Source organism: Dromaius novaehollandiae, unplaced genomic scaffold, assembly GCF_036370855.1.
Source record: "Dromaius novaehollandiae isolate bDroNov1 unplaced genomic scaffold, bDroNov1.hap1 HAP1_SCAFFOLD_45, whole genome shotgun sequence".
NCBI classification, from domain to species: domain Eukaryota; kingdom Metazoa; phylum Chordata; class Aves; order Casuariiformes; family Dromaiidae; genus Dromaius; species Dromaius novaehollandiae.
Genome location: NW_026991505.1, coordinates 333360 through 348510, shown reverse-complemented (window position 1 = coordinate 348510; position 15151 = coordinate 333360). Strand labels below are relative to the sequence as shown.

At 44.2% G+C, this 15151-nt stretch overlaps 2 protein-coding genes across 2 annotated transcripts; both read right to left on the bottom strand.

Annotated features, from left to right (window-relative positions):
* Nucleotides 1-5562: 5562 nt before the first annotated feature.
* On the bottom strand, nucleotides 5563-11827 carry LOC135327026 (c-Myc-binding protein-like). The gene is made up of 5 exons (XM_064504651.1): nucleotides 11813-11827; nucleotides 11532-11625; nucleotides 9528-9576; nucleotides 8403-8532; nucleotides 5563-5721 (listed from the first exon to the last, which is right to left on the bottom strand). The coding sequence occupies exons 1-5, from the start codon at nucleotides 11825-11827 to the stop codon at nucleotides 5677-5679; spliced, it is 333 nt and encodes a 110-aa protein (XP_064360721.1). The 3' UTR covers nucleotides 5563-5676.
* A 1869-nt stretch (nucleotides 11828-13696) lies between these two features.
* Nucleotides 13697-14574, bottom strand: LOC135327025 (gap junction alpha-9 protein-like). The gene is given in 2 exon segments (XM_064504650.1): nucleotides 13697-14151; nucleotides 14154-14574. Coding segments are annotated over 2 exon segments (876 nt in total).
* Nucleotides 14575-15151: the final 577 nt, after the last annotated feature.

Below are 15151 nucleotides of genomic sequence, written 5' to 3'. Positions count from 1 at the left end.
TTTCCTCAGAAGGGAGGCAACAACAGAGCCAGAACTTTTCCAGGAATTTTCACAGCACAAGAAACCTGTAGGAAAGAACCCTCCACTGAGTTGTCTCAAACAGCCACAAAGTATGCCACAGTGAGACCCCGTACAACTGAAGCAGGCAGTTTGCCCATCATAACCAGCCAGTCTCTCCACTGCAACACAGGATCACTCTGCACCTTTCTAGGTGCCACTAGGCACCTTTACCTATAACTCCAAATGCACAATGGGTTTTCAAACTCCTTTTTTTTTCCCCCTCAGACTTTGTAAAACCCTTTTTCTTGAGATAATATAAGACTATTTCTATTGCCCTGATGTCCATTAAAGAATTTGCTCAGGCCGATGAGAGGAAGTCCCTGAAAAGAGAGAAAAGGCACAGTATTGCAGCAAGATTCTTTAGAGATTCTACTAACTGGAAGTGAAATCTGCTTCACAGGTTACAACAAAAAGCAACATCCAAAGGACTCCCTAACAGCAGTAAGGTGTACAATTTTTTGTCATTTTCATGCTTTCTAGAATCCCTGTTTCAGTTTAGGGGATTTCTCAGGCTGCCATAATCAACCAGATGGTCTCAGAAATTTCAGCTTCATCCTTCCCGGGGCGGGGGGCACTGCAGGAGGGCAGGAATGGAAGCAGCTGGAGACAGTGGAAGGAAAACATGCAGTTATTAGAGAAATTCACTAGTTACAAGGAGCACTACATTACATCTTGCTGTAAGATTTCCTGGAGCATTAGACACTGCTACAGAACAGATGTTAGCTAATTGCCCTGTTCTGACTGTCTCCCTGCTCCCTCAATTTGTGAAGTCTTTTAACACCTTTAAAGAAAAACAGCTACAAGTGAAAGGTATACAGCAGCTCCAACTACGCTGCTGCTTTAGGTTTTTCCACACATACCTTCCTTCCCCAAAAACAAACAAGGAAAAGAATATACTGGTGATAATTCTAATGAAGGTAGATCAGCAACTTTGGTGACTGAGTTGAGACAAATTCAAAATCGGGTACTCCATCTTAACTGTCTCCAGGTTCCTGTTATGTAACTTTAAGTAACATTAAGTCCGGTTACATACATTGCAAGTCTGCCCCCTCTCCGCAAAAAAACATTTTATAAACTGAAGCAACAGTCACATTCCCAAGATCATCTCCTAACTTCACTCTGATTCTGAATAGGCAGTCTGGAAAATCCACTTGACCAAAGCAAAGCAAGAAGTCCTTCCCCAGGGCCATCAGCGTCTGTTGTAAAAGGCCTCCTGATAATACTGCGCTCAATAGAAGGCTGGAGTGACACAGCAATTCACCGCTTTCACACAAATTTCAAGATTCCCCCAAAGCAAATACTCTTCCTGATACAGTGATTATTGCTCATTCCTGTAGTCTCTGACAAGATGAACAAGAACTAGTCCCCAGACAGAAGGGTCAGGTCCAGTATTGGCTATTTTCAGACTAGACAGATGTAAAAGCTGGGAGGCTGTTGAGGAAGAGAAACTTCATACTCCAGAAAAGAGTCTCTCACATTATTCCCGTGGTAGTTCACTCAGGCACCAGCACAAACTCCTGGGTAAGAGAAAGGCAGCTTCTAACTCCCAAGCTAGATCTGCAGCCTTACAGCAGCTAAATCCCACACCTTATTGTATACTCAATGGCACACTGTTCCCTTCCTATACACCTACTTTAACTGGTGCTCAGGTAACCGATGCTACCGGCCTCAGTCATTAGAAAAAGAAAACAAAGACTATGTCTGTAAAATTACTTGTCAAGTCTAAGAATCTAGCTGAAATTTGGAGATACTGCTTTCCCCTAGCCTTACCTTTTTAGGGTTCACATTTCAAAAATGTGGACAATGTAATAAGATCTCTAATGAGAGTCAGCGAACGATTGTTGTACTCACGTGATTAGAGGCTTACAGGAACGGTTTCAATGCAATCGCTACATCTTTACATACGGTGGGGGCATTAGGCCTGAATACTGCACAGATAACTAGAGAGACCAAAAAGCAATGACAGCCCTGTCTGTCATATTTCAGATAGCACAATGGAAGAGTCTTCTCACAGACACAGTACATTTTGCAAACTTTATCCAAAGAAAAGGATATGCCTGCAGCAGAAGATAGAGGTCATCAGATTAGAAGCCACTGGTATAGTAGTCTGTGGATTACTGAGCAGTCTGCACACGATGGCTAAAAGCAGACTCCTACCTGCTATACTTCAATATCTGCAAAAAGCTTCTCTGGGTAACACCTTCAAGGAAAGCTCTGAAGGATTCCGCACTTCCATTAGAAGCAGGTTCGAGGCCCGTAAGTCAAGAGCTCGTGAGCCACTGCATTTCACTGACAATTCCCTCCCGCAAACTTCACAGAACCTCGTAATAGGGACCGTACATAAAAAAGTTGGACAGAGAAACAAGGAGCATTCTTAGCACTACGCTTTTCCTGAGCTATACTGCACCTGAGCACGTTCGCTTTTGTCTTATTAAGAAAAGCTTCGTTTGGGCTACAGTACCCAAATAAACTGGAGCCTGCCCTTCTGCTGACACAGAAGCAGGAGTCGCTTTAAAAGGATTAAAAGGCAAACCGGTAGCATAAAACACAATCTTTTCCTCCACAGCTCAACCCTTCTTTTCACCGGAAGGGCACCGAGTTTTCATGGGCGTAAGACGACACCTGATGATAAATTTCACGCCAGCATCTTTGCTTTTTATTTTTAAGGTGTTAAGCCGGAGAACTACAAAGGCTACGACCTACGCTGCACAGCCTCATCGCCACGGCAGCCGACCCGAGGCAGGCGCCCTCCGCTCTAGCCCCGCCGCACACCACCGCGCGGAAACGGGGAAGTTGCCGACAGAGCAACGCGAAACCGAGAGCGCTCGCCGCCGGGGCGGCGGCGGCGGCAGCAGCAGGGGCCGGCCGCCCCTCACCTTCCGGATGGAAGACTTCCCGCTGCGCCGCAGCCCCATGAGCAGGATCCAGGGCTTGGAGTCCGCGCCGCCCGCGTCGCCGCCGGGCCCCGGCCCTTCCGCCGCCTCTGCCGCCTCCGCCGCCTCCCCCTCCCCCTCCCCCTCCCGCTCCAGCTCCGCCGTCTCCCCCTCCAGCTCCGCCGCCTCCTCCTCCTCCCCGTAGCCGAAGTCTTTGGGAAACGAGTCCGCGGCCCCGAAGCTACCCCCAACCAGAGCCGGCTCCTCCGCCGCGCCGAACTCCAGCGCCATCTCCGCCCGTGCCTGCTCCCCGCCCGCCCAACCCAACCCGACTCCACGCAGCCCTCTGCGGATTGGCCAGCAGCAAGCTCCACGGCGCTGATTGGCTCAGGGAGGCAGCGAGGGAGGGTGTTGCCGGGCAGACGACGCGGACCGCCTGAGAGCGCGGCCGCCCGTGAGCGCGCGGGGCGGCGGGGGGCGGGGCCTGGCGCCCGGCGGGGGAGGCGGCACCGCGCGGCCGTTGTGGCGCCCACATCGGCGCGCAAAAGCAGCGTGAAGGTGGGCGGAGGTGCTTTCTGCAGCGAGGAACGAGCCGGTTTTAAACGCACGCGATGTGCGCAGATAAAGCTAGGTGCTGCGCGTTCATTAAACACTCCTTAGTAGTCTACCAGCATCATTCGCATAGACAGGCACATCTGACACAAGTTCTAACAAATATTTGCTGTTTGATACAATCCGGATGTAAGGCTCCCAAGCCTCAAATTGGGGTTGTAACAAAGCCAGTTCCACAGGGGAAGGGGGAAAGTAGTTGAGACAGCAGGGTCAGCAGTGGTTGGGTTTCACATGGAACGGAATACAGCAATGAAAGGGATGAGCAGGGTTTACTGCCCTCTGGGCTGGTGTCTGAACCAGGGCTTCCTTCCAGACCCAGAACTACATCGACTAAGTGTTAAAGAATATTGAGCTGAAACTGTCTAGAGGTAGCTGCTTAGCACAACTTCTATAAAACCTGCTTAGCATGAGTGGCTAAATTTGTTGAAGCCTTAGGCCACACTTAGATAAAATAATGAACTTTTACCTAGTTCAGTAAGAAAAGGGGCCTGAGAGCTGGTTCAAACTGGAATGATAAGGGAGTTACAAGCAGTCTGCATTCCTGTGCTTCGCACTCCGAAAGGGAGGATGTCAAGGCTTTGAAGTGAGGCCTGCTTGGGCGCCGGGACCCTGGGGAACAAAGCCTCCTCTCCCTGCTGAAACAGTGTTGATTAGGGGGGTCTGGATTGTATCCCCTTTGTCAGGACCTTGGGAGATAACACCTACTGTCCCTGCTGGGGCAGTGCTAATTGCTGGAACAACACCTCTTTGTCAGAGCCTTGAGAGACAAGGGCGGGACCCCAGGAATGAAGACACAGCCATCAGCAGAAACCGCAACAGTAAAGGTAAACAGCCTGCCTAGGGACAGTGATGATGATGTCCGAAAAGCGGATTCCTTGCCCCGTGTGCAATAAGCCAATAATTACACACTCAGGAGAGACATTTGCTTCTTTATTTCAGAGCTGTGCAAGCCTGGGTGCTCGGTGGTTTCCCACAAATCAAGCACACCCCTCCAACTTTTCAAGTAGCATTTATACAAACAAATTGCCAGGTTTGCAATTTTCCCTTTTACACTGATGGGTTAGTGATTTCTTCATTCCCCGGGTCCCACCCCTGTCTCTCAAGGTAACAAAGAGGCAGAGGAGTAATTATACTTACTAGCCCTTGATTTCAGTTTGCACACTGATGTTAACAAAAATTCTGCTGCATCCTACCACACCTGTAGACTAGCTGCAGTACTCATCCTAGAAAAAAGCTGAACTAGTAGCAAGTAGATCTAATACATTAAAAAAAAAAGCTATAGTTTGGGGGGGGGGGGGGGTTGCTCATTCATTTTTCCTGCCATCAGTTGCCTTTAAAGTACCTAGTTTCAGGAAAGGAGAAAAGTGTTGTTCTCTGAGAGGTCTCTCTCTTGTGAAGGATAATTTTACATTTGAGAAGAGTTGCAAAGTTGATTCAGAGAAGTAGGGGCCACAGAACCTGGAGGGAAATGAGAAATCACAAGTCACACGCACCTCTTGGATTTTCTGCCGTACCTAAAAAAAAAAAAAAAAAGCATTATGGATTTTCTTTTCCACATTATATGAATCATATGGCAAACTCTCCGTATCTTACTATGGTATGCACCACTCACTCCAATTGCGCAGGACAGCTAGCCGTTAGAAGTCAGAATTCTGTATTCTGTCAAGAACAATCCAAGTGGTATCTTGAGCTACTCTCCAAGGTCTGGTTTCTGAAGCCGGATTGTAGACATGAACTACACAGAAATAGGTACACATTATGCAAACAAAAAGGGCAAGTTCAGTTGGTATTGCATTTCCGGCAATGTGGTATATCCATCGCTTCACAACCATATCCATTCTGTTACAGAACGCTTGAGCAGACAGTTACCCTACCAGCTTCAGGTTTGTCATAATCACCACCCTTTCTTAAAGAAAGAAAAGAGGTTGGCAAATATGCCTGAACCCACCAGTTGCTGCTTTAGCTACACAAAAATAGCGGTACACTCACGATACTGACTTTTTTTTTTTCTCATTTTAAGAAAGTGAGATAACTAGGTATGCATTCAGAGTTCACACACACAAAAGAAGTCAGGACTGCAGTTCTCAGGAAGCCCTTTATTCAGTCAAGGCATTAAAGGAGAAACTAGTGGCTATTCACCATGCTTTTCTTCTTGAGGTGGTTCATACTGAGCCAGCTGTGGAGTTAAAAAGAGGAACTTAGTTAGTGGCAGCTTTCTCAATAAACTTTCCATATTAAGATAAGTGGAAAAAAACATTTTCTCCCAGTAACGCTGCACTTATCTTGTGCATTCTAATTCACCACTGATATTTATGCAAGTCCATTTTCAAGTTAGACAACAAAATAATCCTTCGCTCAAAACACTGACTTGCTGCACTGTCTAATCCTGCAGCTATAAAAAGGAGGCTTTGCAAATACACTTTTAAACATCAGTCTTGCACTTAGTTTTTAAACTGTTTCTCACTCTGCATCTTAGGAAGTACTTTTCATCAAAAATGGCACCCGATACTGATTAGTATCTTATATTCTTTGACTTTTACCAGAATATGATTGAACGAAGCAGTTGTCATAGCAACAGTATCCAAACCAACATCTCCTGAAATCATTCCAGTTTTCACTATGTTTTCTGGACAGTATGGCCCAGGAAAGTGTGCATTAAAGTACGACCTTTACTTGGAAAGTTATTGCCAAGAATACATTTGCAACTGAAATCAAGTAAACACCTTCATGAAAGACAAGCCCAAGCTTCAAAAAACAGCTCAAATGTTAGGACCGAGCCTCTGGAATTTGCCAGTCTAGTTTTCCCCACTTAAGATTCTTCACTTAGCAATTTGTGGGAGAAGGAAGTCAAAAAATTTTAAACCAAAACAGATTAAAATACCAATGTGTTCCTTGCAGCAATACTTAATTAAATCAAGTCACTAGGCTACTAGCAAGAGCTGCTCAATCAGCATTTTGTGAAACCACAAAAGACTACCAGCATACAAACTGAAGTCCGTTTCCTTTTCCATGAAGGACGTAACTACTCTTCCTCCTCCCACAGACACCGGAATTCCATGAGATTCTGACCAGTAAATGTAAGGAAAAAGAACAGATCACACAACAATCCAACTGAGGTGGAACACCTATTAGGACATGACTCAAGTTACCGATAAATGCATGATTAAAGGGACGTATTTTGTGCGACGGGACTGCTGAAAAAAGGCTAAACGCTGGTCTACTCTGTATTCCTTCAGTGTGAACTTCTATTGTGTTTCAGAAACACAGGTAGAAGATAATGGAAAGAAAGAAACACAAATACATTAATATTGGAAAACAAGTGAAGCAAGAGTGAACGTTCAAAGAGGGACAAAGCTCAAAACACAAGAAGTAAGAGAATAGTGCTTGTGAAACAGTTTTGAGGTACCAATATTTTTCAATTACAAGCCATAGGCTAGTTCTACCGTTTAAGAAATTATGAGGTTGTGGGGTGGGGAATAACAGTTCAAAAAAAAGTTATTTGGTACCAGGAGCTAGCATCAGTGTGCGCTCCGATAGGCAAGTTCCAAAGTCCCTGAAACACAGCACGTCAAGATACGTGTTCTTAGTAAGCAGAAAGTTTCCCTTTTGAAAAAGCAGCAGCAAATACTGCAGGTATACCTCAAAACATATATCAAGTAACCCAAAGATTATGGAACAAGTTTTGACTTCTTTAAAAGATGTTTTTCTTCTGAAGACCCAAGTTAGGGTACTTTCACACATCCACTATCAGTTGCATTTTTAAGTCAACTACATCAAGCAGTCTATTGCAACACCCCCTAAACTTCAGGGTCTTGGCCATTTTTCCTAGTCAGCACAAACAAGTGTGACCACGAGGACTCCCTGGAACCACAGGAATAGGAAAAGAGCTACTGAGAAAGCAAGAGGGCACTCTAGAAGAGAAATAAAAAGGAATAATGCCCCAGAACCCCTTCTCCCCAAACTAAGGCAGCTATGTAAAAGACCTTCCCCCACATACTTTCTATCGCCTACATAAATACAGAACTTGTGGTGGTCTTTTCCTATAAAAAACTGTAGGGAAGTTCATTTATGAGAACAGCCATATTTCTCAAACAAATACACAAAAATCCATAGTGGAACGTAAGCATCGGCTATTAACCCGTACTATACTGTAACACTAGAAGTGAGGGTTTGCTTCTTTAATGTTGTCAGGTTTACACTTGGTACTCTGAGGTGGGAGGAAGTTGTCTGCATCTCAGAACTGTTTCAGACAGCCTGGAGACCCATAAAAGCATAGGTTTGCATTAGCTAGCACTTCAGATCCACTCTCTTTGCAGATACAGGCACACCAGAGTTGCTTTAGTTGAAGTGAAAGTTAGTTGTTTTGCATGGATAAGGTGCCTCCACCGGCAAATCAGGTGTAGGGGCACAGAAACTAATATATACTTTTCCTCCCTCAGCCTTTTGAAAGCTTTTATGGTTATATATTAGCCTTTTTTTCCTTTTTTTTTTTTTTTTTTTTTTTAATTAAAAGAAAGCTCTTGTGGAAGCATGAGCTATATAATATCAAACAATTTAAAAACATCCAGATGGGATCAAATGAAGATATGGGATTAACTGACCCTTAAAAAATATATACATACATGCATATACATGTATGTTAGCAATGCCATATTACAGGAAAAGCCTCTTTCCCATCAAAAAGTCTTCACTAGGTGGAAATCAGGAAAGAGTTAATATTCCTCAGGCACTAGGCTAACAATGCAACAACATTTATTGGTTACTACACTGAAAGAAAGTTAGCTGTATTGTAAGTATCAAAGTATTCTTTTTGTTGTGAAATATGGAACTACTTAGGAACACTACGTAGACTTTTACCTTGCTTTTGAGATTTTTATTCTCTTCCAACACAGCTTCATATTTTTCTTTCATCTCTGCCACCTCACAGCGAAGTGCCTCTATTTCTGGATTTTCAGGAGCTGAAGCTCCTAGACGATGTTTCAGAAAGCTGATATTTAGATGTTAAGTATTTCTTCAGTTAGACAGCATAACTGGATTTTAGTTTTAACGTGCGATTAAGTTGGTGCTGGAATAAACATGCCAGAAATTGCATTAAACCATTCACATTACTACCGTATTTTTTATCCTGCAGGAGTAAGTTACAAAAATAAGAAAGCTTTTAAATTTGTCAGCAAATTCCTAAAATAAAGGCATCACTGAATACAAGACAAATGCGAATGTTTTGCTACACCCACCTTATTTTTTTTAATGCAAAGGACGGTAGCATATCAGCTTATGTTTTGAAGAGTAAAAAAAAAAGAAAAAAGAATAAGCAACGGGAGAAGAAATAGCCAAAAAAGCAGGCTGCTTAGAAACAGCAAGAAACAAAAGCTTTGTTTTTTTTTTTTTTTTTGCCCTTTTGTGTTAAAAATAAAAGAGAGAGAGAGAGAGAGAGAGACAGACAGACACACACACACACACACACACACACACACCAGTGTCAGGAAATAGAAGAGACATCAGAAACCACAGATACAGTATGTAATCAAGTCTGATGTTGCGGGTCTCCTACAACATTCTGTAATAGCCTGAAACTTATTTTTGTAACTGCTGTCATACTGATGTGCATGGCTCTCTTACATCCTGCCAGAGTTCCTGTTAGCTCTCTGCCCAGAGAGGTTCTTAGCCAAGAGCAATTTTACATGTGCTTGTAAAACTGTTCGGTGATAAACGGCAGCCAGCAACAGAAAAACACCGGTTTGGAAATATCAGCAGCCTTAAGGTTGTTAGAAGCAGCTAGTTCAGCTTAAGAGGAGTTTCCAATCATCTGCTGTACTTTGTTGATCAAGAGCCACTTGCAAGACTGCTATTATTAACTAAAAACATGCAAGAGTTATGTTCTAAGTTTAAGTCGTCCGTACAAGTCTCTCCAGTCCATCTAGGAGTCAAAAATAATTTTGCATTAAGTCTCTATGAACAGTTCATAGAAGAGAAAAAGGATACTCCAGTGCACTGTTCGGTTTCTCTGGCTCTTCATATAAGGCTACCAACACTGGAAATAAAAAGCATTCAGCAATCGCAAGCAGTACACGAAACTTAAGTTTCAGAGCATGTACCAACAGTCAGAAACAGTCAGAAGGCATACAAGTTTGAGTTCCACATTTATAAAAAACTTCTGTTTAACTAGATTTTCACCCATTTCCTTTGACTGTACAGGCATACCTCACTTTATCGTGCTTCACTTCATTGCGCTTCGCAGATATTGCGGTCTTTACAAATTGAAGGTTTGTGGCAACCCTGCGTCAACCTCAGAAGGCTCAGGTGACGGTTAGCATTTTTTTAAGCGATAGATTATGTACTTTTTTTTTTTAGACATAATGCTATTGCACACTTGATAGACTACAGTATAGAGTAAACATAACCTTTATATGCATTGGGAAACCAAAAAATTAACGTGACTCGCTTTATTGCAATATTCGCTTTATTGCGGTGGTCTGGAACCGAACCCGCAACATCTCTGAGGTATGCCTGTATAAGTACAGTAACAGCTACTCAGAAGTTGCATCGATTCCCCTACCCACAGCATTAGGCTGTTCTAGCTCAGAACACAGAAACGAACAGCCTGGACAAATGTGGCATTTTCCACGTGCAACTATAGCATTAGCTCTCATCACCAAAATGGGAATTCCAACTATTTTGAGACTCTCACTTCAGAAACTATTATTTCTGCTTAGGCTAGATCTTTGAACCGCAAGACATCAGCAGCACTTCTGTAACTTTCAGTATAAAAGCAAACCTCCACCGAACACCTACAATTAGACAACTAAATGGCTACTGTCAGAGTACACGGGGTTCATCACTTCAGTAATCATCTTTATGGATCTGGGTTCTGTTGGACAGAGTGCCAGGCAGGTCAGGCACAAGCATCAGTATCCTGACAGTTTAAATAAAACAAGCCATATACATACCAACTCCATATATGGAATACTCAGTCCCGTGAATCATTAGAAAATTCCCAAATATATACTTGCCCCAAATGCACACACATAGCCATAGACGCTGTTTGCTTTTATAAATATTTTCTGAGTAATATTTACGGGGGACTTAGGTGTCCTTCTCCCAGCTTCTGATGTCCAAACTGCACAGCTACATTAGTTTAAAACCAATCACCTAAGTTAGAAACAAAAATAGTACGCCGCTGCTTGGAAGATGCGTTTTGCCATCACAGAGGATGCTTAGTACCGATACATCTACAAAGAAATCGAGTATTACATATGCTCTAGGCCAACAGTCTTAAGCACAAAACCCATTTGCTTGACACACTAGATTCGTCATTCTCTTTTTAAACAGCATACTTTTCAAGCAGAGATGTTAATGGGCTTTAACATACTATTTGAAGGGAAAAAAAAGAGAGAACAGAAGAACTTAAAGGATATTGGGCCATACAGAAAGTCAGAGGAGGCTTAAAGCATAGCATAAGTATTTGCCCTTCTCAGATATGGATACTTAGTCATTTAAATTCACAAGATTTCAGAGAAGCTCCAAGTTCTACTCAAGAAAGGATCTTTTTAAATAGAACGCTTAGAATAGAGACCACTCTATGTTTTGCCTCAAGCATTCTGGCCATGCAAGACCCCCAAATAATTCTGTTTCCAAGAGCAAGCATAGAGAGAAGTGCTCTGGTCGCATGAGAGAAGTCTCCAACGCGACAGGGAGAGGAGAAGGGAACCGCCTTTACGTTACTCCAGTATTTCCACCCTTCCCGTAACAGCCTGTCCAAAGGCAATAAACGCACGAACTCCCAGCAACGCAGTCAGCTCGCCGGAGCTGGCTGGCCACGTCTCCCCGCACGCACGGCGCGCCGCCCCGGCGCCCAGCCCGGCCCAGCTTCGCTGCCGCACGGCGCTCCCGGGCGAGCGCTGCCGCTGGCGGCCGCGGAGGGAGCTGCGGCCGGGCCTCGCCCCCCCGCGCGGAAGCGGCGCGGCGCGGCCCAGGCCCGGCACTTACCCCTGGTGAGCGTGTCCAGCACCCCCGACTTCTCCAGGTACCGGCGGAACTGCTCCCGCTTGAAGTCCGCGGCGTTGGGAAGGATGTGCACAGGTCAGAGCGCCGCGCCGTGCCGGGCCGGGCCCCGCCCCGCCCCGCTCCGCTCCGCTCCGTGCCCCTCCCGGCCCGGCCCGGCCCGCCGCCGAGACGGCACGGCGAGCCGGGCTAGGCGGGACCTGGCCCGCTCCGCGGCCTCCTGGCGACGCGGCGGCGGCCGCCGGGGCCCGCGCGCTTCCTCCTACCTTGTAACGCGACATCGAGCCCGCCCAGCTCCAACGCCAACGGCGCCTGCGCGCCTGCGCCCTCGGCCTTTACGGCGCGAGGGCTTCCCGGCGGTCACCATGGCGACGGGGCCTGCGGCCAGGCCCGGCCCGGCCCTCCGCCTCGCACTGACTCCGCCCGCCCGCCCGCCCGCGCCGCCCCCGCGCGCCGCTCGGCGCTTAGCCCGGCGCGGGCCCCGGCCGCCCTCCCCGCTCCGAGGGGCATCGAAGAGCCACGCGCCGTGAAATCTTCCCGTCCAAAAGCAAGTCCACTTCCCCGGGCCTATCTGTAAAGTAGGAATAATTATGTTTTTTTCTTTTGGTGAGACACAGCGATACCAACGGACAAAAAATCCGGTTCTTGTTGTCACCATAAAAAAGAACCTATTTTACAATGTTATGCCTGCAGTTTCAGGGTCTTTTTCCACTTCTTTTTCTTCAGTGTCTCCGGTTTGCACTGGAATAAAATTAAAATTTCCTATTGGCAAGGCACTGCGATGAAACAGTTTTTGACACATGTCCCCTCCCCCCAAAGAAAAAAGCAAATAAAAATCCCCTATCGACAGCAGGAAGAAAACAGATTATTTGGTATCTTATCTTTAACCAACAGAACTTTGAATGACAAATTCTGTTTGTGAGCATCTGAATGCTAATGTTTCTATTATTTAGATAGTGGAAGAAGAGTGCATTAAATACTAGGCTTTTTAATACAGGCACATTAAATGCAAATATGCATTAACACAAATTTACGTGCCCACTGAAAATTTTACACCAGAAGATGCAAAGAGTAAAGCTACAATAGCAGTATTAATTTGGATATATATTTTTAGACTGTGTTTGTGTCTAATTTTGTTCAGTTTAAATATTATCGCCTGTAGTTTTAATCCTTGTATTTCGCTAGGCCCGAAGTTTTAACTTGGACTTTCCTTACTTTGCCTAATATGTGGATTTATAGGATTTACATTTTCCTCTTTAGGTGCAAGGGTAATGGAAAAGCTTATACACTGGGGTTTAAGTCATCTTTTTATTAAAAAAAAAAAAGTAAATACAGTGTTTAACGGTTGCTTAGCTAATAAGCAAAGCTCTACACAACTTTGTTATCTATGTGAAAGAGCTGGTTAAAGTTGAATAATTTAGCTACTCTTCAAAGTAGCTGTTACTTATGTTGCGATGTCCAGTCATTCTCGTAGCATTCACTGGTGTTATTTACTTGTTAATTCACACTAAATTTGAAGATCAGCGGGGGCACACCTGCTGCTGGCATTACTTGACAACGATATTCGCCTAGACGGAGGGAAAGGCTGAGGACTGTCGCAGTTTCTACTTTGTTTGGATTCTGAGCTCACCTCTCCGACGGAGTCGGGAGCGTCTGGTCAGCTGAGGTTTTTTGAGTCTGTTTTGGAAGTAGCATGGCTTTTGCTCGCACTGAAACTGCTCGGTCTTCTGTCGCCATTCTTTTGGAGAGAATTTGTTGAGGGCCCTGCACTCTCAACCACTGCAGAGCAGTTCCATGAGGTGCTGACTCCACGTTGTCTTCCTAAACTGTTAATAGGAAGGGGATCAGACTGCAGTGAAGTTTGAGATGGCGTTTCAGCAAAGCTTCTCAAGCACATGCTTGAAGCTGCATCTGCACTCTGAGTACAAACAAGGAAATGTTTCTTTTCAGCTTCTTTTTGAGAATCATTTTCTTCAGTAATTAGCTCCCTAATTAAGCCTTCATTATTATTTGTGCTAGTATTTTGAATCTGATTGTCTAAAGCATTTGTAGCTGGCCTCTGCTCTGGCAGTTTATTTTCCTGATTGTGATGGGCGTAATTGTTGCTACTTTCTGCACGGTTATTCTGAATAGACTGAAACACGGCACGTTCAAAAGGTGTAACCAGTAAGTGCAGAAGGAAGAGTTTTTTGTGGAGTTGCAGATATTCCCAAAGGAGAGCGTGGTATTGCAGAGTATTTCTTAGATTTATTTACGTAGAAGTCATCGAGGTCATCCTTGTTTTTATCCTGTCCACAGAGTCCCATTTTAATTTTTCTGAATCCTAGGTGGATAATTTCTAAGATGTTTAAGAGCAATGACACAGTTGCTATTGATTGCATAAATAATATGAACACTGTCTTTTCTGTTGGTCTTGATACAAAGCAGTCAACTATGTTTGGACATGGATCTCTCTGACATTTATAAAGGGGATCTAGCTGAAAACCATACAGAAGATACTACCCAATCATAAAGCCGGCTTGCACTGCAGATCTAGTAAAAATACGTATCGCGTAAGTGCAGACCAAAGAGCCTCTCGGGGTGCTTTGTTTAGCTTTCTTTGATCCAACTGCCGGAGTTCTCTCTCCAGCCTTTTTCGATTTTCAGTCATTTCTAATTCAGTGCTTTCAAGTTCCACTCTGACCTGAGCTTTCTTTTTTTGCCTCTCTTTTTCTAAGGCTCTTAGTCTGTATAAAGCATGACCCATATACACCAAGGAAGGGGAAGACACGAATATAACTTGCAAGACCCAATATCTTATTAGAGCGCTAGGAAAGGCCTCATCATAGCACACATTTCTGCAACCAGGTTGCTCGGTATTGCATATAAATTCTGGTTGTTCATCATTCCAAACATCCTCAGTTGCCACCCCAAGAACAAGCATTCGAAATATGAAGAGGATAGTTAGCCAAATCTTTCCAATAATAGTAAAATGAATGTGGACCTCCTCTAAAATGCCACCGAGGAAATTCCAGTCTCCCAGGGTCATTCTGCCATCTTAACACTAAAATGTATGAGAGAAAAAAGAAACATCGCATATTGTAAAAGCTGCAGTCCTTCCTTAATGTATTACCAAGAAAATTCCGCTAGAAGAACCATCATCAGTACTTTTTTAAGATAAATGAATTTAAAAAAATGACACTTTCTTTACAAAAATCTGCAACGTTAAAGGTCCGTGGCATCCAATGAAAAGTTATAACCCCTGCCATCTTCCATCTGTGTGAGCCAATTTCATATTTTAAAACAGTTTATTTCACTAAGGGAGCAATTACAGGAATGCAAGCTTTGCACATTGAACTTATATTTGCTAGGGATGGAGGGAGGAGAAAATCAATCTGTTGTTCAGTTTGCTATGGCTCCTAGCACAATTTAATTATAGCCAAATTATTATTTCCAGTGAAAGAATCTTGTTAACAAAAAGCTAGAAATGAAATAAATACAGAGTTCTGACTTCTTTCAGATTATTTTCTCTTTCCCCTTTCCAGCCCCTTTTCTTCCAAACTGTCAGAACAATCTCAGCTTCAGACTGTTGTCAACCGACAGAAGATGGTTTATACTTTTATTCG